General features: G+C 40.2%; 1 protein-coding gene across 35 annotated transcripts in view; it reads right to left on the bottom strand.

The window, feature by feature from the left end:
* AOPEP (aminopeptidase O (putative)) overlaps nucleotides 1-23314 on the bottom strand; it is a 334839-nt gene that overhangs the window by 257624 nt on the left and 53901 nt on the right. For 34 of the 35 annotated variants that reach the window (XR_012002590.1, XR_012002591.1, XR_012002585.1 and 31 more), the window contains one exon: nucleotides 16906-17072. Coding sequence is in view for 22 of the 35 variants with exons in the window: in XM_072763609.1 (XP_072619710.1) it covers nucleotides 16906-17072 (167 nt within the window). In the remaining 13 variants the exon portion in view is untranslated. Of the gene's footprint in view, nucleotides 1-16905; nucleotides 17073-17457; nucleotides 17614-23314 lie in introns of those variants that run through there. The other variant, XM_072763757.1, reaches the window with a different exon arrangement.

Here is a 23314-nt window from a genome sequence, read left to right as displayed (position 1 = left end):
GGGAGAATAAAATAGGAGACAACAGCTGTACAATACTGGAAACTAATGCAGATGGAGGCAGGGAAATGGCACGGCCGACCTGAATCCGAAATTAGCAGTGGAGAGATAGGAGCCACCTCATCTTAACCTACAGAAACTCCAAAAGGATGGGGGTGGAAGAAGCTCAAAACTCAGCAGGCCTGGTGGAAAGACTACCTAAAAAGGACTTAGATCCCCAGACAGATTCCCCTATTCCACATATCTGGGCTATTTCTCCATCCCCCCAAACCCCAGTAAATACCTGGAGATTCATTTTCTATAGAGAGTAAAAGAGAGGGCCTCTAGACTGGGGGCTGCGTGAGGAGGAGGAGGGGGAAACAGCACAGTTGAAGGCAAATGAATGAGATTAGATGAACACATGCATATCAGATGCTGAGACCACCAGCCATCTTCTCTTATTTGGTTCCCAGAATGTGGGCAATCGGCTTTTACCCTCCAGGCAGAGGAATGAAAAAATGCTCAAGAGAAGACAACTAAGGAGATTCATGTCAGAGTGTCCAATGATCAGGAGGTGTTCTAATATCAGCCCATGATGAAACTTACAATAGAGAAGCCCTATGCAGGCACTCAGAGCTTCCAATCAGCATTTTAGTGTCCCTCCCTCCCCACACCATTCCTTAATGCTGGCAGACAAATCAAGCTCCTCCAGCACCTCTAGAAAGCCCCTTTTATGACCCTGAGAGACCAAAATAAACAGAAACAAGCAACTTGGAGGTCAGTGGTCTTGCAAGGGGAAGAAAACTTCAAAGAACACCAAACACATACCACTAAGAGCTAAGTACTGCTGTGCTGAAATAAGAATAGCATAATATAAAAAAGGAGCATTCCAAAGTAAAGAGAATGAAAAATATAATGGAAGAAAAGAAAAACTCAATAAAAGTGTGAGATGGGATATAAAGCTGGAGAAGTCTCCTAGAAAGTAGAGCAAAAAGAAAAAAAAAAGAAAAAGAGGGAAAAATAGAAACCAGCTCAGCAGGTCCAATAACCAACTAATAGAAGCTCCAGAGAAAGATTACAGAGAAAACAGAAGGGAGAAAAGCATAAGCTGAAAAAATTGTGAACATTTCCCCAAATTTAAGGGCCCATGATCTTCCAGCTTGAAATGGCACATAATAGCCAGGACACTGGATACAAATCAATCCACATCGAGATACATCGTTATGAAATTCAGAACCCTAGGGACAAAGACAAGATTCCACAAGCTTCCAGAAAGAGGAGAAAAAAAAAATCACATATAATAAGGACATTTTCAGACATGCAGTTTCACAAAAAATTCACCTCCCACGTATCCTATTCTCTGGAAGCTACTTAAGTATGTAAAATATGCTTCAAAAAGATATAGTAAACCAAGAGGAAGGCAGGCAAGCCAATACAAGAGAGAAGCAAAGGGAACCTGTAGAATAATGGAGGCGGGAGATCCCAGGAGCCAGCTGTGTACCCAGGAGAGAGGGCAACCCTGCTCTTCAGAGCAGCTCCCAGACCCTGCGGAGAGACTGTGTCGGAGGAGAGAAATTACAGGAAACCTGATGTATTTGACCATCTTAGAAGATTTAAACAACTTTCCAAGCCTCTGGGGTTGGTAAATACTTAGAAAACTGAGCAAAGGGCAGCGCAGGTGGCTCAGGAGTTAAGCGCCGCCTTCAGCCCAGGGCCTGATCCTGGAGACCCCAGTCCCATGTCAGGCTCCCTGCATGGAGCCTGCTTCTCCCTGTGCCTGTGTCTCTGCCTCTCTCTCTCTGTGTCTCTCATGAATAAATAAATAAAATCTTAAAGAAAGAAAGAAAGAAAGAAAGAAAGAAAGAAAGAAAGAAAGAAAGAAAGAAAGAGGGATCCCTGGGTGGCGCAGCGGTTTAGCGCCTGCCTTTGGCCCAGGGAGCGATCCTGGAGACCCGGGATCGAATCCCACATCGGGCTCCCAGTGCATGGAGCCTGCTTCTCCCTCTGCCTGTGTCTCTGCCTCTCTCTCTCTCTCTCTCTCTCTCTGTGTGTGTGTGTGACTAATAAATAAATAAAAATTAAAAAAAAAAAAAAAAGAAAGAAAGAAAGGGAGAGAGAGAGAGAGAAAGAAAGAGGGATCCCTGGGTGGCGCAGCGGTTTAGCGCCTGCCTTTGGCCCAGGGCGCGATCCTGGAGATCTGGGATCGAATCCCATGTCGGGCTCCCGGTGCATGGAGCCTGCTTCTCCCTCTGCCTGTGTCACTCTCTGCCTCTCTCTCTCTCTGTGTGACTATGATAAATAAAAATTTAAAAAAAAGAAAGAAAGAAAGAAAGCAAGCAAGCCAAACTAAGAGGAAAAACAAACAATAACACAATGATTAACTCCATGAAAAACATTGTACAGAAAAAATCATGTAATCACAGTTGTACAAGAGTCTGCTTTTAATACCACAGATATATTATAAAGAATATTGATCTAATCAAGGTCATGATATTAATTACATCAGGAAGATGGGATTTGTGGAAGGGGGTATGTGTATAATGGCGGGGTGGAGAGAGCTAAGTCCCTACCTGTCAGAGTGGGAAGATCAACCTTGAACAACTATGCATCTTACTGAACAACATGGACATACATGTCAGGTAATTAGCTAAAGCAGGTAAAAGTAGTTACATCTGAAACAGAAGAAATACAGTACATGTACTGAGGACTGCTATTTTGGGGAGGAGTCTATTAAGCCCAGTAGAACCTTTGACTCTTTGAATATGTGCCTTTCTAGTTTAAAAAAAAAAAATCAGTCAATTAATTAAAAGGTGATGTTAAGAAAAAAGAAGAATAGTATTTCTGGTCCTGAGGTAATATTAAAATGATAAGACATACCTCAGAAGGAAGAGGAAAATTAGAGACAAGGAAGAGGCACTAATGCATTAGAAAATTCTTTTAAGAATAAAACATTGACAATGCTTTTGGATATGACATGTAAAGCACACGCAACAAAAGCAAAAATACACAAGTGGGACTACATCAAACGAAACTAAAAAGCTTCTGCACAGCAAAACAAAAACAAAAACCATCAACAAAATGAAAGGGCAACTCACAGAATAGGAGAAAATATTTGCAAACCACATATCTGATAAAGAATTAGTATCCAACATATATAAAGAACTCATACAACTCAACAGCAAAAAATATGATTAAAAATGAGTAAAGAACCTGAATAGACATTTTTCCAAAGGAGATATTCAAATTGCCAACAGATACATGGAAGGTGTTCAACATCATTTACCATCAGGGGAATGTCAATCAAAAAACCACAGTGAGATATCATCTTCCACCTGTCAGAATGGCTAGTATCAAAAAGACAAGAAACAAGTGCTGGTAAGAACGTGGAGCAAAAGGGAGCCCTTGTGCATAATTGCTGGGAATGTAAATTGGTGCAACCACTATGAAAAACAGTATAGAAGTTCCTCAAAAAGTTAAAATAAAACCACCATATGATTCAGCAATGTCTCTTCTGGGTATATACCTAAAGGAAATGAAATCATGATCTCAAAGAAATTTCAACATTCTTATGTTCATTGAAACATTATTCACAATGGCCAAGACATGAAAACAACTTAAATGTCCATCAACAGAAGAATGGATAAAGAAATGCAGTATATATGCACAATGAACTACTACTCAGCCATAAAAAAGGGATATCCTGCCATTTGGACGACATGAATGGACACTGAAGGCATTATGCTAAGTGAAATATGTCAAATACTGAATGGTCTCACATATTTGTGGAATCTAAAAAGCCATCAATCTCATTGAAACAGATTATTGGTGTCTGCCAGCAACAGGAGCAGGGGAGGTGGCAGAGAAATGGGTAAAGGGGGTCAAAGGGTACAACCCAGTTGTATCAAGTTCTGGGATGTAAATGTATAGCAAAGTGAATATAGTTAACAATACTGTACTGTATTGTATATTTGTAAGTTGCTAAGACAGTAGATCTTAAAAGTTCTCAAAATAAAAAAAAATTATAACTACATGAGGTGGTGAATGTGTTAACTAACTTAATTGTAGTAATCATTCCACAATACACACACATATCAAATCATGATGTTGTATACCCTAAACAATGTTATATGTCAATTATAGACCAATAAAGCTGGGAGGGACAAGAATGAAAGAGTGTACACAATAGGCTTTCTCCCTACACTTTGCATTGAAGTGTTGACCTGATTTTTTCTGTCTCTCTGATTCTTGTACCATACATACATCTGACATGTGGGCAAGAGACTTGTGGAAACAGCAAGAACTAGAGTTGCTTTCCAGAGAGAACAGTCCTAATGGAATAAAGGGTATCTGTTTGATGCCTGCCCAAGGTCACAGAGAGTGCCCAAATCACGTCCTGTCCCAGGGCCTTTACCAAAATGTCTATATCCTAGAGGAGGTGTGGAGAGGGCACTGGAAGCCATAAAGAGATGTGATGGGAGAGGAATGACATCAATGTTTTTGTTTTCCAGTTCTGGGGTCTTTTTTAAAGGCAGAAACCTTAAATGACCTAAAATTTGGGATTGAGATAGCAAAAGTGATAGGAAAATCTCAATTAAGTCCAGCAAAAATTTTACAGAACTGTCATTCTCCCCTGTAGTCTTCGCCAAAGTTAAACAATGGAAAGAAAAGGATGCAGGGGGGGGGGGGTGTATTGAAAATATCATCCAAATCCATATTTTAAATTCTCAAGATGATTTTCTTCTATACCACCCTCAAGATTTTTCATTTTTTATGATTCTTAAAGTTCCTCTATTTGTAGGGCTCATTTGGAATAAACAGTTTCATACTTAAAGTTTTCACAGCAAAAAAGTTTTCTAGGCTACCAAGTGACAATTAAACAGGGGTGGATCAAGGGGCTGGGCCAAATAAGAACTGGCTAGGAACACATTTCCCAGAGACCCTGGTTGGACCCTTCACAGAAGCTCCCCAAAGCTGTCCAGCCCTGGGCTTCTTGCCCAACCCTGGGTGAATGTTGGAGCCACTGCTGTGACAACTGAATGCTTCCAGCTCTCTGGGGGAGGTTTTTACTAGTTTCTTACTATGAGGGCATGTCTGGTAGGAAAGCCTCATTTGGGCTGTCTGTTAATGGATTATTCCACTGAGCCCAATCTTGTATGAAGACTACCCACTGCCACAGGGAGCTAGGTGCTCAAGAAATACCTGATCTCATCCTCAAACCCGACTGCAAAAAAATACAAATAACAAGGTGAAATTACTGCCCCCAGAAAGCAGAGCATGCATTCCAAAGACAAAGAGAAATAATTTCTGGATTATCTATTGTTTGGGATAAGCCTACCTTGCAAAGAGAATTGATGAGAGCTTATTTCTTCTGAATATGTCCATTGATTGAGCTCCAGCTCTGGAATCTGACTGCTGGGGTTCAATACCTGGAGCCACATTGTGCCCAGTGTGGGCACATTGCTTAATCTATATATCAATCTCCTCATCTGTAACAAGGGAATAATCATAGTATCTGCCTACTAGGATTATGTGAGGATTAAATTAGATAATATATAGAGAAATCACTAGACATAGTAATTGGCACATAATAAGTGTTAAAGAAATGTTAACTGCTGTTGTCTTTACAACTCCCTCCCCCTGTTGCTTGGGCTGACTGTCTGGAGGCAGAGACAAAGAATGTTGAAGGTATGGCTGCCACATGTGCACTGAAGCCTGTGGCCTGATGAGGCCCACATATGGGGTTTAAGGTTGAATGGCATTAAAACGCAGTGCACACAAAGCCATCCATTTAAAGGAGAATGACAGCCCAAAGGGGGCATCCTGTATGACTTCATATAGAATGGGCCATTTGGAGACTATTTAAATGGTGTTTACTTTAAATGAGCCATCCTCGATGAAATAGACAGTGAATGCCTTCATTTTCCTTTTTTGATTCAATTCACTTGCCCTAGACTCCCTTGCTACACCAGCTGCAAAACAAAGAGAGCATGTTGTACTTGAATTAACCCAGAGTTTTTCCTCTGCAAAGGCCAGGAGTCCATCACACCACTGGATGATTTCACGGCCAGGCCGGATTCATTAGCAAGACTTACAGGGAGGGGGAGGTAGGAAGGGACCCAGAGGAAGTGGCACTCCCTAACCAAACAGGCTTGAGCAGCCACCCATCTAGCCTCCCTTCTGGGCCTCCTCAGAAAGTTCCTGAATACCCCTACACCACCTTCTCAAATTATTTAGTTAGGGTGGAAAATTCTTATACTCTGATAGTCTCCCTAGTAAGACAGATACATCTTATCAAGTATTGTTCTTATCATAATAGAAGCTGCCACAAGATCCAAATAGACATGCTCATGTCCAAAACAGGACTGAAATTTTCTTTAAAGATAACTTTATTTTTTTCTAGGTATGAAAAGGACTTGGAATGGGTCACTTTTCAAATCATAAGAGGCAGTTTAAAAATTTAGTTTTGAAAATTCTTCTAACTAAAGAGGGTTAAAACAATTGCCTTTGATTTTCTCATTTATCACATTTTTAAAATAAAACTGTCCTAGGTTCTCCCTCCTCCTTTGTCTCTGCCTCTCTCTCTCTCTCTATCATAAATAAATAAATATTTTTTTTAAAAAAGGGGGGGATCCCTGGGTGGCTCAGCGATTTGGCACCTGCCTTTGGCCCAGGGCGCAATCCTGGAGTCCCGGGATCGAGTCCCGCGTCGGGCTCCCGGCATGGAGCCTGCTTCTCCCTCCTCCTGTGTCTCTGCCTCTCTCTCTCTATGTCTATCATAAATAAATAAATATTTTAAAAAAACTGTCCTATGAATAGTTTTGAAGATTCTATCTTCCAAAGGAGGAAGACTGAAGAGGAAAAAGGAAGAACATGATACAATCAGTCCATGAGGGGGGGCACTGTTTACACCAAACCTGTGATTAACTTTGCTAATTATTTTGGAAAATCATTCTTATAAAAAAAAAAATTAAGAGAAGAAAATTAAGATACTATAGTCATTTTTACACATCAATCATGCTCAAGAATAGTTAAATACAAAATGTATGGAACATCACAGTTTTATCCTTAGGGGAGTCTTGGAAATACTCATAAAACATATTATAAGAATACACCATTCATAACCCTTCTGTTTCTACAGAGGTGAAAGCAGATTATTTATCTTTGCAAAGTTTTTTTTTTAAGATTTTATTTATTTATTCATGAGAAACACACACACAGAGAGAGAGGCAAAGACATAGGCAGAGGGAGAAGCAGGCTCCATGCAGGGAGCCTGACGTGGGACTCGAACCCAGGACTCCAGGATCACACCCTGGGCTGAAGGCGTTGCTAAACCACTGAGCCACCCGGGCTGCCCATATCTTTGCAAAGTTAAACATCTCACAGAATCTTTTGTATTTAAAAAGTTATTGCTTTCCCTGGAAATTAAAACAGGCACTTAAATTCTTCCTATTAAGCATTTACTTTATCTTTTAAACTCTTGCACTGTACATTAGACAAGTAACATTCATTTGGAAACATCGGATTGATACATGCTTTTATTTAACATATCAGATTTCTTTCCCCAATTCTTCTGTCATCCCTGCTCATTTTCTACTTCACCATGGACTCTTTCTCTAGCCACTCTTCTTAATTTCAGAGCTTCTTGCTCAAAATGTCCCCTACATCAAGCTATTTCATTATTTTGGAATGTCTGTATCACACATTAAAGATGCTTAAGATGAATAAGAACATGCATACATATTTGTGTGTTTATATATGTACATATATGTGTATATTTATATACATGTATTGATAGTCGCACCATACACAAGGTGCATGTTTTATACATTTTGTGTATTTTTAAAATAATAATAGATACATTAAAAAAAGAAAGGAAAGGTCCCAGTTTGGGTTGCTCTTCCTCTCTTGGCTTCCTTGCCCAGTGCTTGAGTCTCTTCAGCAAACCCCAGCCCTTTCTCTTTCACTATTTTGTGTGGCTGAGTCTACACTTCTAGTTTTATGAGTTAGTGCCACCCTCCTGAGTACCCACAGCGTGACGGTCTTTCGTTAGTTCTTCTCTACTGTTGCTCAAGGGCGGGAGCGGGCACCAGAACAAATATGCACCGGCAGTGCCTAACCAGGGACATGTGTCAGGCCATGCTGCCGCTTCTCAAGCATTCTCAAGCACCGATGCCACCCCGCAGGGCTCGGGCTTTGCTTCCCCGAAACATGGTCCCGCCTGCAGCACAGGAAACCCAGAAGAGAATGACCTTCCAAGATCATTCTTGTGAACCAGGTGAGAGGGCGCCACCTACCGAAGAGAGAACACAAGCACCTCCGCAGGTTTTGAGGTTTTTCCCTAATGGCTGATATCACTGAAGGCTAATAATACACTGCACCAGGCTTGTTATTCCAAGTCTCAGCCACCACTCTGACCTGTGACACAGATTACCTAGTCCCAGGTAGAGAGTGGGCCTGCAAGCCAGACACCAAATCATACTGCTCCCGATGGTCACAGGTATGCTCGAGTACTATGAACGTAAAGCCTGAGACAAAAATCCAAGGCAAAAAGATTTGGAACACACCTGCTATAATCATCATTACCCAAGATGATCCACCACAAGGAAGGTAAGCAAGAAGGAGTCAAAAAGCGAATCACAAACTGACAAAGATTTGGAAGGTGCTAAGGCATGACCTTATGGGGGATGTAACTGAGCAGAACACTGTCTCAGTCACCATTAGCTTTCTTTAAAAAAAAAAAAAAAAGATTTTATTTATTTATTCAGGAAAGACAGAGAGAGAGAGAGAGAGAGAGAGAGAGAGAGAGAGAGGAAGAGACACAGGCAGAGAGAGAGGCAGGCTCCATGCAGGGAGCCCGATGTGGGACTTGATCCCAGGACTCCAGGATCATGCTCTGAGCCCAAGGCAGATGCTCAACCGCTGAGCCACCCAGGGATCCCCCACGATTAGTTTTCTTTTCTTTTTTTTTAAGATTTTATTTATTTATTCTTGAGAGACCGAGAGAGAGAGAGACAGAGAGGCAAGTCACAGGCAGAGGGAGAAGCAGGCTCCACGCAGGGAGCCCAGTGTGGGACTCGATCCCGGATCTCCAGGATCAGGCCCTGGGCTGAAGGCAGCACTAAACCACTGAGCCACCCGGGCTGCCCACGATTAGCTTTCTAAAGAGAAAAGATAAATGCATTCACTCCAAACTCCTACCCCTTGAAATATGTGTACTAGCTCAGAATAAAGTTTCCCCAGTTCTGGGAACAAGGAGCTTTCTCTACTTTGCATTCTATCTTTGTGATGAAACTCTTAATCATAATCATTCCTAAATGTCTTTCACGTTACCATTTCCTTATACGTAATTCTTGCTTGCACACTGTGGGAGCAGCCTAAATAGTATTGCTCATTTTGAGCCACCAAGAGGGAAGAAAGTTGGCTTTCAACTGCACATAGGAGGGTCTGGACCCTGAAATCTTGGCTTCTTCCTGGAATTTCCCACACAACGTCAAGAGAGAGAATGTCAGAGAGTTGGTCTACTGGGCAAGCCAGAGTAGCATTTTGCCCAGAATGAAGTAATGTCTACAGTCTTTTACTTTTGCACAGAAAAATGAAATCAGATACGATGTGAGGGCACATATAGTTTTTAACACCTTTCACTTGTTCATATGCTGCTTCTCTTACATTTTTAAGGACCTCAAGTTAGTTTTGTTCATTTACTTGAGCCTTTCCATGAAAAAGAAGTGGTATGTTTTATTTTTCTAGGAAGTAAAAATACACTAAATTAGACTCTGCAAAAATAAAATAAAACTAAACAAAAGAATTGCCAAACAGGGAAAAATAAGAATGTAGTATGCCAGTTTTTTCTTTTAAAATCTATTGAGCCTGGAGAAAAGGCATAAACTCTAAACAGAAGCATAACTAAAGAAATGACCCCAAAATCATTTTTGTTACTATTCAGTAGTGCTTTTAAGTGCTCCTACCATGAACATATTATGTCTATCTATCAAAAGACATTTATTCAACCAAGTATCGAGTACCTCTTATATACAAAGCACTTTTTTGGGTGTGGGGTCTCTGTGAGGTACATTTTGGCAGGGAATATAGGCCGATGATAACACACAGAATAACATTTCTGCTTGCCTGAATGAAATTCTGTTAAGGAAGTTAAATAATAAAGGAGCCAAACAACTCAGTCTGAATCTATAGCTTTGACGTAGCCTTCTTGAAAAAAGATTGGTAACTTCTGAGCTAATAAAATTCTTATGATGGTCACCAAGCGACAATCTAAACCATTAGCCTTACTTTAAAAACAGCTAGGAGGAATGATTTCCCTCATGTAGCAGGGACTCAGAGGTCTGTCTTCTGATTTCTATCCCCTGCCCAAGAGCTGCAGTCATTTCTGTCGCTGGTATCTGATTATGCTGCTCCCAGGTGCTTTGCTTCTTTCGGGAAATCAGCTGGTGCCTGGCAAATGTGCTAATCACTAGATGTGTCATTGTGATGTAAACTGTGACTTGTGGGTCAGTTTTCCGCTGGTGTTTTCAAGAAGAGCTCATCCTTTTAAAGGGCATTGTGCACAGTAGAGTGGAGGTCCTAGGAGACCAATATACAATCTAGAAAACATAACTTGGAAAGGAAATAGTATCATCTTGTAGCCACATACCCTTTTACTCTAAGTAGCACAGAGACATTTGGAGACATGATTCCATCTTTAGGACAGCCATTTTGGGTCTGGCAAAGAGCTCTGTTTGCCCTCTTTCCTGGTTATCCTTTGAAAAATACTCAGCTGTGACTATGGGGGAACTGCAGTATTAGGTATAGAGTTTTTTCCTTGTCTAGCTCAATCCTCCTTCTATTCGAATTGGTAAAGTCTGCTCAATGACATCGCGCAAGTATAAGCAGCATGAATGTAAGCCCACGATATCACATAAATGTAAGTGGTATGAACGTAAGCAAATCCCAATTAGCATCTGCTTCATTATAACTCTGCCCTGAATTGGTAATTCTGAAAAAAAGATCCACAGATATATTCCTGCAAGTATGAGCATTTTTCATGAAAATTTTAAAGTCCATTCTTGTCTTAATTTTTTATAATCTTCAAATAGACAGACAATGACAGCTACCAAAGTGGTCAGAGCTTTCTTTTCTGTAAAGGGCTGGTTTGTAAACATTTTACAAACTAGCTATATACTTTTTAATGCAAATGTTCAGCTCTGCCACTGTAGCACAAAAGCAGCCACATGCAATGGCCATGTTTCAATAAAACTTTATTTACAAAAATGGGCAGTGGGATAGATTTCTTAAGCACACTGGATCATCCAGATATAACTGAGTACTACCAAACAATTTCAGAGTCCACATCTGCATTAGTATATATGAATGCACAGGGACATGCAACGTTGCTTTGATGATTGAGAGATAATGAGAAAAGAACATACGGAGGATGTTTTTGGCAAGTAAAGGCTATATGACATCACAGTATGCTGTGTAAACAAAAGCTTTACAACACATGGAATAAAGTGATGGGGAACAAGATCGTCACGTGGCTCAGGGTAGAAGAGGCACGATAATCTCAATAGAACCTTCAGAAGCTGGCAGCACTACATTCATATTGTGAGGGGCAATTTCATTTCAGCAAAATCTTAATCTTTACATTAAAATTAAGTTACTAAAAAAAATAAAATAAAATAAAATTAAGTTACTTATTTGAATTTTATTGATTTCATATTTTGGTCTATGTTTAATTTATATTTTATTTTGGCTTTATAGATGTGTAAGAGTTATCTACCATATAATAATATATTACAATATACCTTATTAGACACATAATATAATTTATATAAGAGTTTGTGCCTATTCTTATATTTATGCTTTCTAAAATATCATTCTAATACAAATAATTTAAGTCCATTCCAGTGACACAAGTGGACAGTGAATGGAACAAAAGGAAATCCATAGACCCGATCCTGTCTGTTGGTACATGCCAGAAAGGAAGGTCATGAACACTTTAAGAAAAAATACTCAAAATAAAAGTCAAAGAAAACATTGTTCTAAGGACTTAGGAAGAACAAGCCTCAGAAATCAATTAACTAAAAAAAAAAAAAAAATCAATTGACTATAGAAACAAAAATAAGCTTAGTAAACTGGCATTCCCATCACGATACAAGAAGACATAATTTCTATAAAAAAGTAGTAGAAAGTCATGAGAAGACAAAAAAGCTCAGACAGTAAAACAGAGTGAGATTAAAAAAAACAAAGTAACAAGATAAGAGATGAGGGAGGATTGTAAGAAACCGTTACAGTAACAACTTAAATCTGTAATAGAATTACTAAAGAACAAAATGTCTCTATGGAAAATCAGCCTTAGATAGTATAAGTAAAAAAAATAAAAAGGCAAGCCACACAGACTGGGAGAACATATTTGCAATACATACATATGACAGAGGGCTTGTATCTAGAATATAAAAGTATTCCTACAATAATAAAACAATCAAAACACCTACATTAAAGAGATGCTTGAAGAGATGCTTTTAAAAGGACGATATAAGAATGTACAATAAGTACATGAAAAGTTGCTCACCATCATGAGCCATCAAAGAAATGCAAATCAAAACCACAAGGAAATATTTTTTTAAAGATTTATTTATTTATTTATGATAGACACACACACACACAGAGAGAGAGAGAGAGAGAGAGGCAGAGACACAGGCAGAGGGAGAAGAAGGCTCCATGCCAGGAGCCCGACGCGGGACTCGACCCCGGGACTCCAGGATTGCGCCCTGGGCCAAAGGCAGGCGCCAAACCTCTGAGCCACCCAGCGATACCCAGGAAATAATATTTTAATCCCAGCAGGACAACAAAAATTAAAAGGACCAACACCACCAAGTGTTTGCAAGGATGCACAGCAACTGGACTCTCAGACATTGCTAGTGGAATATAAAATGATTCAATCACTTTGCAACTAGTTTGGCAGACACTTACTGAGTTAAAATATACATATATGATCCAGCAATTCCACTCGTGGGTATTTACCCAAGAGAAATTGAAAATCTCTATCCACAAAAAGACTTCTACATGGATATCCACAGCACATTTTTTGTGATGGCCAAAAACAATTCAAATGTCCCTCAACAGGTGAGCAGATTTAAAAAAAAAAAAAGTTTATTCATATAATGGATGACTATTCATCAATTTCTTTATTTAAAAAAAATTTTTTTTTTACATAAACTCTACCCCCCAACATGGGGCTCAAATTTACAACCCCGAGATCAGATGCCAGTCAGGCACCCCCATCAATTTCTTTAAAGACAGTAAACTACTGCCACCTACAACAATACAGACGCATTTCACAAACATGTAAAACAAAAGAAGTCTGACACAGAAAAGTACACACAGAATAACTCCATTTATCTGAATCCATAGGAAAGGGAAAAGTAATCTACAGATACAGAAATCAGATCTGTGGTTGACTGGTATGGGGTTGGGGACAGATGGCAAAGGCACAGAGAATTTCTACGGTAACAGACATAGCTACAGCTTCATAGGGGTGTTGATTAATTATATAGGTGGATATATTTGTCAGACCTCATGAACAAGACTTAAACTGTCTGCATTTTATTATATGTACATTATACTTCAATAAAGTTGATTTTTTTTAAATGGCACCCATAACTAGCTATGTTCTAGAAAGTTTTGAATTACATAAACAAAAAAAAATTCTGTGAGCCTCTAGGTAGGAAAATCAGACTACTTTCAAAGAATAAAAAAAAGAAATTAATATCAGATTTTTCCTCAGAAATACTAAGGGATAATAATGAAAACATGTACAGTCAATTTCAAAGGGAAAAAAAGTCCTAAGAATTTCATACCTAGTCAAGGATTGTTTATAAGTGAATACAACAAAAAGCCAACCTAAATATGGGAAGGCTCAGAAAATATACCACATATCCACCTTTCTAGAAAAAAATATTGGGGCATCTTGGTGGCTCAGTCAGTGGAGCATCTGACTCTTGATTTTGCCTCAGGTCATGATCAGGTTTTGAGATCCAATCCCATGCTGGGCTCAACACTGATTGTGGAGCTTGCTTGGGATTCCTCTCTCCCTCTCCCTATGCCCCTTCTGTGCCTTGGGAAAATAAATAAATAAAATATTTATATATATATATATATATATATATATATATATATATATATATATATTCCCACTTCCCAGCGGAGAGATGATTCAAACTTAAGGGCTCAAGAATAAAGAAAGTCTAACTACTTAATGCAAATGATTTGAAACTGAATGGAAACATAAAACAGTAATTATAATTCCTGGAAGAGAAGAAAGAACACAAAAACAAAGTATAAAGATACTCTCAGTCCCAAACCACAAACTGTATTAATTAAAACTGGGGAACGGAATGTTGGTAAGGGAAGATGAGAGAAGTAAATGCTCATTAAGTTTATTATTTGATATAAAGTGTAGAGCTATCAGTTAACTAAATTGTGAAACAGCCATTTATGGAATACTCTGCAGTCATAAAAACAATGAAGAAGTTGAAGGAGGAAGCACAATACAAAAATAATGTGTATAGCAATGTTATGATTTGTGCAACAAAAAAAGGAAAAATATACTATACACAAATTAGTGTATAGTAAATAGAAATTGGTCACCCTAATTGCCTTGGGGGGACAGTTCCTGGGTAGCTGGAAAATAGGAGCAAAAAGGAGACTATTGTAATTTTCTTGTCCTTGTAATCTACTTTTAGAAAATAAAGTTTTTAAATATATTACTTGTTTTATTTTGTCTTGGCTTTGAGAATCAAGTAAACACTCAGTGAAGACTCCAGTACATGTGTAAATCTAGTTTGATAAAGGAAATACCACAAATCAAAAGTACACTTGTTATGATGAGCGCTGAGTAATGTATGGAATTGCTGAATCACTAGATTGTACACCTGAAACCCACGTAACAATGTATGTTACCTATACTGGAATTAAAATAAAAATTTTTTTAAAGGGAGATATTACAAGTCAGCAAAGATCCAATAAATGATCTTGCAGCAACTAGTTTCCTAATTGGGAAAAAAAAAAAATTAGTTCTCATTTCACAACCCTAACCAGAATAACCTGTGACAGATTAAATTACAAAAATTAAACTAAAACTTAAATAAAAATATTAGAATAAAACAGGTAAATCTAAGAGCAGCAAAAGACTTTCCAAGAGAAACCTGACAGATTTGACTACATTAAAATTAAAATCTCCTATCAAAAACATTATATGAAAAAACAAAAAACAAAACATTATATGAATACTATAAACTGGACAAAATGCTTTTCACAAATATTAAGAGATTAATATATTTATTCTTTTATATAGGAGACTAGCTTATAGATTTACTTAATGTAAGTTTATGTGGTTAGGGGAGACTCCATAAGGAAATGAAGACCCAAATAAACCATTCACCAGTGTACTTTTCTGCAGCATTTGATGAAGAGGCAGTCAACTCAGGAACAGCCAGAGGGAAGAGATGCACAGGAGAAGGTGTGCAGGGGCGGGGCAGCAGAGCGTAGAGCTTCCATGCCTTCTCCCAGGATCTTCATATGTTTACCAACCCAGAATCTCCAATATCTTTATTTTTTTAAGAGCCAATCAAATTAAAAGATGAAACAACTTTGAAAGCCTCACTAAGGCCTCAGAATAAAAACAGGCAAAGGAAGTGAACAATTAATAACAATGGTTAAGAAACTTTCGAGGACAAGTGGAACCTCGTCGATTATCGAAATAATCCAATTAAAGAGAAACCTTCTCTTGCCCATCAGAAGGGTGATGCTCCTGGTAACCAGGACCCTCATAGCTACTCATGAGAGTATAAATTGTACAACCTTTCTGGAAAATAACCTATCTAAGAAATGAACCAACAATCTTAAACATGTTCAAAACTTTTGACTCAATAATATCATTTTATACAAACTATCTCCTCTGGAATTTAATGCATCTTTATTTATAACAGGGGGGAAAACCTGGAAACAATAAAAATGTCTAGTAATATGGAAACATTACAAAATCTGATATATTCACACAACAAAATTATTATGCAGACATTAACATATTTTTGAAAAACACATAGTGACTTGGAAAACATTCAAGATATACAAAGAGTAAAATAAATGGAATATAAAAATGTTACATGCTAGGACAACAATTTTGAAATGATAACATGTATGATACATATAGGTTTTAAATACTGTAGGGAAATGCAACAAAATGTTAGCAACCATTTTCTCTAAAATTTTTTTTATTATTTTTGCTTTTCTACAAATGTTAGTTTCTATAATAAGTATGTGGGTGGAGACACAATATTCTAAATTAAGAAATAACAAATTAGAAAAAATTTACCTAGCGTCAACATGCTCTGGATCTCAACTGAAAAAGATTATTGCAACAAGCAAGTGATTCACAGACACAACCTTGATGTGTTAGCACATCTTTCTTACATACCTTTGGTTCAGAGACAAGTGGACATATAGTGTGCAGGACAGATGCCTTAGCAGGACAACTCCAGTGGGCCAGCCAAGGAGCTCTATCGCCCAGCCTAATGAACAAACTGAACTACAGACAAGGCAACTGTAATGGTGTTTCCATGACGCACTCTGCCTGTCCCAAAGTCTTCAAACCAAGACTACCCACTTACAGCCCACAAACCACCAGGTGAAAGCAACCCCAAAATTAATCCAGGAATTGATAACTCTAGCGTGAAGAGCCCTGCATGCCATGTCCAGGCTTCCAACTGCCCCTCCCCATCCCCTGCTGTTTTCTCTAGCAAAATGTTTTTAGTATGTTCACTCCAACCCAACTCATAAAGGAGCTCTTTAAAGTTGAGAAAAACATTGCGTATTGGATGCCTGGGTCCAGCATGTGTGCACTACAGAAAGAAGCACAGAACACATGTACAGTACCTTCCCGAAGCTGTGTTGGCTTGGCAGGATTTTCCCCACTCATTAAAACAACAAAAGATGCAGCTGCTCCAACTGTAGCCTGCCATGTTGACATGGCAACGGGTGGCTCCTGGCATGGAAAAAGAGCCCTGTTGTTTACAGGAGATCCCATAGTATAAACACATGGCCTGCATAAGAAAGACAAAGAAACAAAAGAGGGGAATCTTTAAATAAGTTGTCACTTTTCTCACCACCAGGGTAGTGAAGGTTAAGTTGAGCTTTCAAAGAGAAAAAAACATTTGAGGCTTTGAAGATGACTGGTTTCAAAGCATTTTGAACTGAAACTGCCACGGGCTGGCTATGTGAATAGCCGAGTAGTAATTTCTCCCAAATAAGTTACTTAAATATGTAAAGAGAGGTTTGTTTGTTTGTTTGTTTTTTTAAGGGAAAAATAGCTTTTTGGATAAAGTTTTAAATACTAGTCTGCCAATTTAAAATCTGTATTACCCTTGCCCCTCCCCTTAGGCCCTTACGCCTTCAAAAGAAAAAAGTTTTAGAGACATTCTTACAAACCTTTTGGAAAACATTCTGGAAAAGAAAATATGTTTGGAGATCACCGAGATATTAATGTTTGGAAAAACAAGCTGGTGGTCTCAAATCCAGTTGCTGGCGGGCAGATATTCCCAATCTTGGAAACCACCATCTCAAATGGAACCCTTGTGGGAATCCCTGTGTGGAGGCCAAGAACAGAGGTTGGCATATAAACAGAAGCGTAGGTCACAACAACGGGGCTTGTGATGGGGAGGCCAAGTGTAGAGTCATTACAAAGCGAGTGCAGGAAACCAAATGGTATGACATTAGGGCTCGTTCTGCCACAATTAAAAATTATAAACCCAGCCATACTAAGAATGATCCTTTCCATGATTAAGTCAGATGAACAACAGCGATTGAGAAGATCTATGAGATCAAAGGAATCCATTCTTTTGATACCACAGAGTTGAAGGCACAAAAGTGACCCTCAGGAAAATGTTTTAGGAAAATGTCTCCATTTTTTGCTTTTCAGGAATTATGACAAATATGATGTAGTTTTAATCAGTTTGACTTATAGAATAAATGAATAGAACAGAGCACTCTTGGTAAACTGGTTTTCCTTTTTCATTAACATCAATATGACTGAACATTTACTGAGCTCCTACAATGTGCAGGAACACACAGAATGATGGTCCTACTCCATCAGTCACGTCTCAGTAGTAAAAGACACACCAGTCTGGATCTTAAGAAAGAGAGGTGACTTAACACAGGGCACTGGCTATCCAAGTGACAGAAGAACTGAGAAGCCAAACGGGGGAAGGTGAGGCAATCCAAGGATTAGCCATAGTGGTAAGTAGCTGCTGTGAGTCCTCTGGGTGAAGGAGCTGGTATTACCAGAAGCTAATGGGCTGCAATGGCAGGGTTCACCTGGCAAAAGCCAGAGTCACGGTGGGGACTGTCCAATGGGTGCTGGGACCAGATGAGACTCAGTCACTGCTGGAGATGCCAAAGAAACCCAAGAAGGAGGAAGAAATGCTTGTTTCTCACCAACTGTTTCTGCTCTCAAATTTTCCTCCATTGCCCTACATAGGCCAAACTTAGCAGGAAGCAGAAGACAAGGGAGCCTGGGAAACGAGGTTCCTTGTCATCCAGAGATCACAACAAGAACAGAAACTGGACCTAAATTAAATGTCCTTATAACCTGCAGCCCATTGACAAATACTTGAGGCAGGCAGAGTATGACATTCCTCCAGAAAATCCCAACTGTCTTAATGTTTTGCTAGAGGAAAAAACCTAAGCTTGACAATAGATAGGCCTCCAGGTTCCTGGGAGTCTTCTTTAGCATATGAAAGTCCTTTTGGAAACTTTGCTTTGTCTTTAACTCCCCCAACTCCAAAGTATATAATCAGCCATTCCTTGTAACCCAAGTGCTGCCCCTTCTATTTACTGGTCCTGTCTTGAGCTTTATTTTTATTTTTTATTTTTTAAAATTTCTTTATTTATTTTAGAAGGGGAGCAGGGGGGATCCCTGGGTGGCTCAGCGGTTTAGCGCCTGCCTTTGGCCCGGGGCGAGATCCTGGAGACCTGGGATCAAGAGGTTCTCTCTCTCTCTCTCTCTCTCTCTCTCTCTCTACTTGATCTGGAAGGAATCCAGCTGCCATGTCAAGACAGTCCTCACACAGCCTATGGAGGGGCCCATGTGCTAGAAACAGAGACCTCTGGCCCAGTCAGTGAGGACCTGAGGCCTGCTGAAAACCATACAAATAAATCTGGAAGAAAATCTTCCAGCTACAGCCAACCCTTGAGATGCACGTGGCCCCAACAGCTGACTGCAACCTTGTAAGAGATACTGAGCCAGAACCACTCAATTACGCTGCTCCTAGATTCTTAACCCTCAGAAACTGAGATAATAAATATTTGTTCTTTTAAACTATTAAGTTTGGGGTGATTTGTATGCAGCAATAATAGATAACAGAATTTTCTCAGGTTTCTGGCTCAGGTGATAAGATGTGTTGCGAAGCAATTACACAAGAAAGAAGTCAAGATGACAAGCAAGGACACAGGAAGGGACAAGAGAGAAGGAGAGTCCCTATTTATTTTGCGCATACAGGACTTAATACACCCAATGGCAGAGGGTACTTGTATGGACATAGAGATCATGATTTTCCAAGCACAAACTACTGTTCAGCAATGGGACTGAGTGTCTGAAATCGGCTAGATCATAGAAAATTGAGGAATGATGGGTTTATGAACTAAGTATTGATGTTGCCAGCAGATTTGAGTCTGGGTGCCATCCACAAATCAGGGAGTGTGTGTGGGAGGAAATCCTCCCATTGGCTGGATTTTTAAAAAGCATGTTATCACTATCCTTTCCTTTCTCATTCTTGATCATTTCCCCTCTAAATGGTCTAGTCCTGGGATCCCTGGGTGGCGCAGCGGTTTGGCGCCTGCCTTTGACCCAGGGCGCGATCCTGGAGACCCAGGATCGAATCCCACATCGGGCTCCCGGTGCATGGAGCCTGCTTCTCCCTCTGCCTGTGTCTCTGCCTCTCTCTCTCTCTCTCTCTCTGTGACTATCATAAGTAAATAAAAAAAAAAAATTAAATGGTCTAGTCCTAGATATTTTTTCTAGTTCTGTCTTGACCCCCACCCCCACCCCACCCCCAGCATCCTCTTGAGGGCTCTTTCTACCATATGGTCCCAGGACACCTGACTCCTCCCACCATAGGGATTAGTTACCTGGCTAGCCTCCCCCCACCCCCACCCCGTCCCCAGAAGCTCTCACCTCTCACTCTCCTCTGTCCTCAAAATTCTCTTCTGTTACCTCTTTTCATCGCTAGGGCATCCTTGCTGCTAAAATCTATGTTTCCTTTTCCCACTTTCTGTAGAGGCTGCTTTTAGGCTTGAGCAATGGAATGTAGAGCAAGGCAAAAGTGTGCGCAGTGACCCTGAATACAAACAGGCCCATCAGGCCAGCCACTTCAAAATATCCATAGGCCTTAACTAACCACTGGGCTAAGTACAACTAGGCACAAGTACCAACAAAACAGGAAATTCCATACATCTCCAGATCTCTTCACCTTCCGCCTTTAAATACAGCCCCCACTTCCTTGCAGACGGTCTCTCCTGTGCTGTCCTCCCTGCTTTTCCCTTGGGGTGCATTCAGTAAACTTCTATCTCCTTTGTTCTGCCTCAGGTGAATTCTGTCACCACCAGCCCCCACCCAATAGAGACGCCCCACATTTCGGGACCCCCATCTGAATGGGAAAAACACCACACTTCCGCCTTGGTCTCCAGAGCTGTAACTCCGAAAGTGTAAAAAGCTCCATCTATGGATATAGATCCACAGATATAGCCATGTCTGAAATGGGACTCAATTGTTTTCTCATTGGAATGTTTTCACAAATAGAAAAATACTCATCAAAGAGGGAGATCCTAAGCTAAATTTCTTGAAAACAGAGATTATATTATCTTTGTGCTCCCAACCTACTCCTTTCTTGGCCTTTACCCTTTCTCAGTTCCAGCCTCCCTTCTTCCTTTCCCAACATGCCCACACCAAGCACTGCTTAATTCATAAGCAATGGCCTTTGGAGATTTTACAATGTGATATCCTTTTGCATGTTGCACATCCTAGTGCAAACATCTAAAATAATGTAAAGTTAAGTGACTATATTTTTAACCTTAACCTCTGGATAAACCTCTAGAGGCGGAATTTGGGTCATCACAAAAAGTGAAGAATGGGTGAACGTAGGGACTTCACTGAATTGTGAAAATCATACTCCCCACGTGGTGATTCAAGAGTCAAGATGGCTCCCATCACGCACACCTACAAATAACTACCTAGAGCTGATTTCCTGTCCCCCATGCCCTGTGCCCCAAGAGGGGAGGAAAATCTATGTGCATTTACAAATAAATTCTGCAGCTATCTGGATGTGTAATCACTGAAATATCTGCAGCTGTGTTTACTCAAAATGCACAGTCTTGCACCTCAGCCATGTTGCTAAAACGCTCATGGGACAGATGTGCAGGCGCCAGCCTCCAGTGCTCATAACTTCATTATTTCCAGACTCAATAATTCCTTCCAGCACAAAGAGGAAAACTCTCTCACACCAGGGCTCATCCCACATGCCCTGGGATAGCCACCCAATGAAAGGCTCCCTGGGGAGTCGAGTTAAGCTGCATAGGAGTTGTGGGGGTGGAGAGGAAGACACTGAAAATCAGAAAGAAAATGGTGAGACAGTGTGAAAGCTGCCCCATGACTGGCTGCCATTAAAGAACTTCTAAACTCAGGAAGAACTTGCCAGAATGGCTACAACTTCAGCTTGACACATATTTGTTCATGGAGTGGTTAAACAAGGATGAGACACACTAACTATGCTGCTATAGTCTGAACGTGTCCCCCTCAAATTCCTAAGCCCAAGAGAGCTCCTTAGCCCCTTCCCCTATGTGAGGACACAGCCAAAGGTCAGCTGTCTGCAACCAGAAGAGAGCTTTCATCAGAACCTAAATGTGCTGGTACCCTGATCTTGGACTTCCAGCCTCCAGAACAGTAAGAAATAAATTTGTGGTATTTTGTTATAGTAGCCAAATGGACTAAGACATATGCCTTCCAAGGTAAGATGCTGGTGAACACTCACATGCTCATTTTCTTAAGGAGCCAGCTATAAATAGAAACTTGTAGGGATTCATTCAAATGATATATTTTAGGGCAGCCCTGGTGGCTCAGCGGTTTAACACCACCTTCAGTCTAGGATGTGATCCTGGAGACCAGGGATCGAGTCCCACGTCGGGCTCCTTGCGTGGAGCCTGCTTCTCCCTCTGCCTCTCTCTCTCTCTCTGTGTGTCTTTCATGAAGAAATAAATAAAATCTTTAAAAAAAAAACAAATTACATATTTTATTTCTCTTCAGTTGACAACTCTATGCGTTCATCTTTTTGCAGTCAGTGTGAAAAAGGGATTACTTTTAGTTTTAAAAAGTTTCAATTCTGGGATTCCTGAGTGGCTCAGCAGTTTGGCACCTGCTTTCAGCCCAGGGCGTGTTCTTGGGAGTCCCAGGATCAAGTTCCACATCAGGCTTCCTGCATGGAGCCTGCTTCTCCTCTGTCTGTGTCTCTGCCTCTGTGCGTGTGTGTGTGTATGTGTGTGTGTGTGTGTGTGACTCATGAATAAATAAATAAAATCTTTAAAAAAAAAAGTTTCAATTCTACCACTTTCCATAAAATCACCTGTTTTCAGAGACTTGGTACCACCACGTCTCTTATCTGAAGTCCACTCAGGAACTGGGGAGAGGGCTGCCTTAGGAGAAGCGGAGTCCACTCAGGAACTGGGGAGAGGGCTGCCTTAGGAGAAGCGGGCAGGAGGTGATGAGCCTAGAATTGCCATGGGTGTGGCTTGTTGGGTATTTTCCCACAATGAAGTACTGATCTGGTTCCTGGAGTCCAGAGGGCCACAGATATGACAGTTCTGTGAGTCGGATTCTTTTAGAAAACTTGCCAGGGTTACAAAGTCTTCAGGCCTCCTCCAGTTCCTTATCTCTTCTCCTTCCTGCACCTGATCTTTTTGTAAGACTCCACGTTATCACTAAACTCAAGCTAGAAGCAAGCAGCCCTCTTGTTCTCTTGTGCCACAAAAATCAAGAGGTGGAATACTAAAATAGGAAATGTCAGCTATAACTCACTCTTTCCTCCCAACTCTGCACACACACCTTCTTTATTATATTCTCCTTCATGGCACTTTACCAAAACCAGGATCCCTCAGTCTGAACATATGGCAGGTACAAGGAGAATGCTGCTTTGACTCTGATTTTGTGTACAGAATGAACTGGACTGAATGGAAGTGGCTTTGAGTCAGAAATTCACCACTTTTCAGCACAAGCATTTTGGGTGCAAAATACGCAAGC

Source organism: Vulpes vulpes, chromosome 1, assembly GCF_048418805.1.
Source record: "Vulpes vulpes isolate BD-2025 chromosome 1, VulVul3, whole genome shotgun sequence".
Classification (NCBI taxonomy): domain Eukaryota; kingdom Metazoa; phylum Chordata; class Mammalia; order Carnivora; family Canidae; genus Vulpes; species Vulpes vulpes.
Note: the sequence above shows the minus strand (reverse complement) of the source record. Positions and strands in the feature narration are given on the sequence as shown.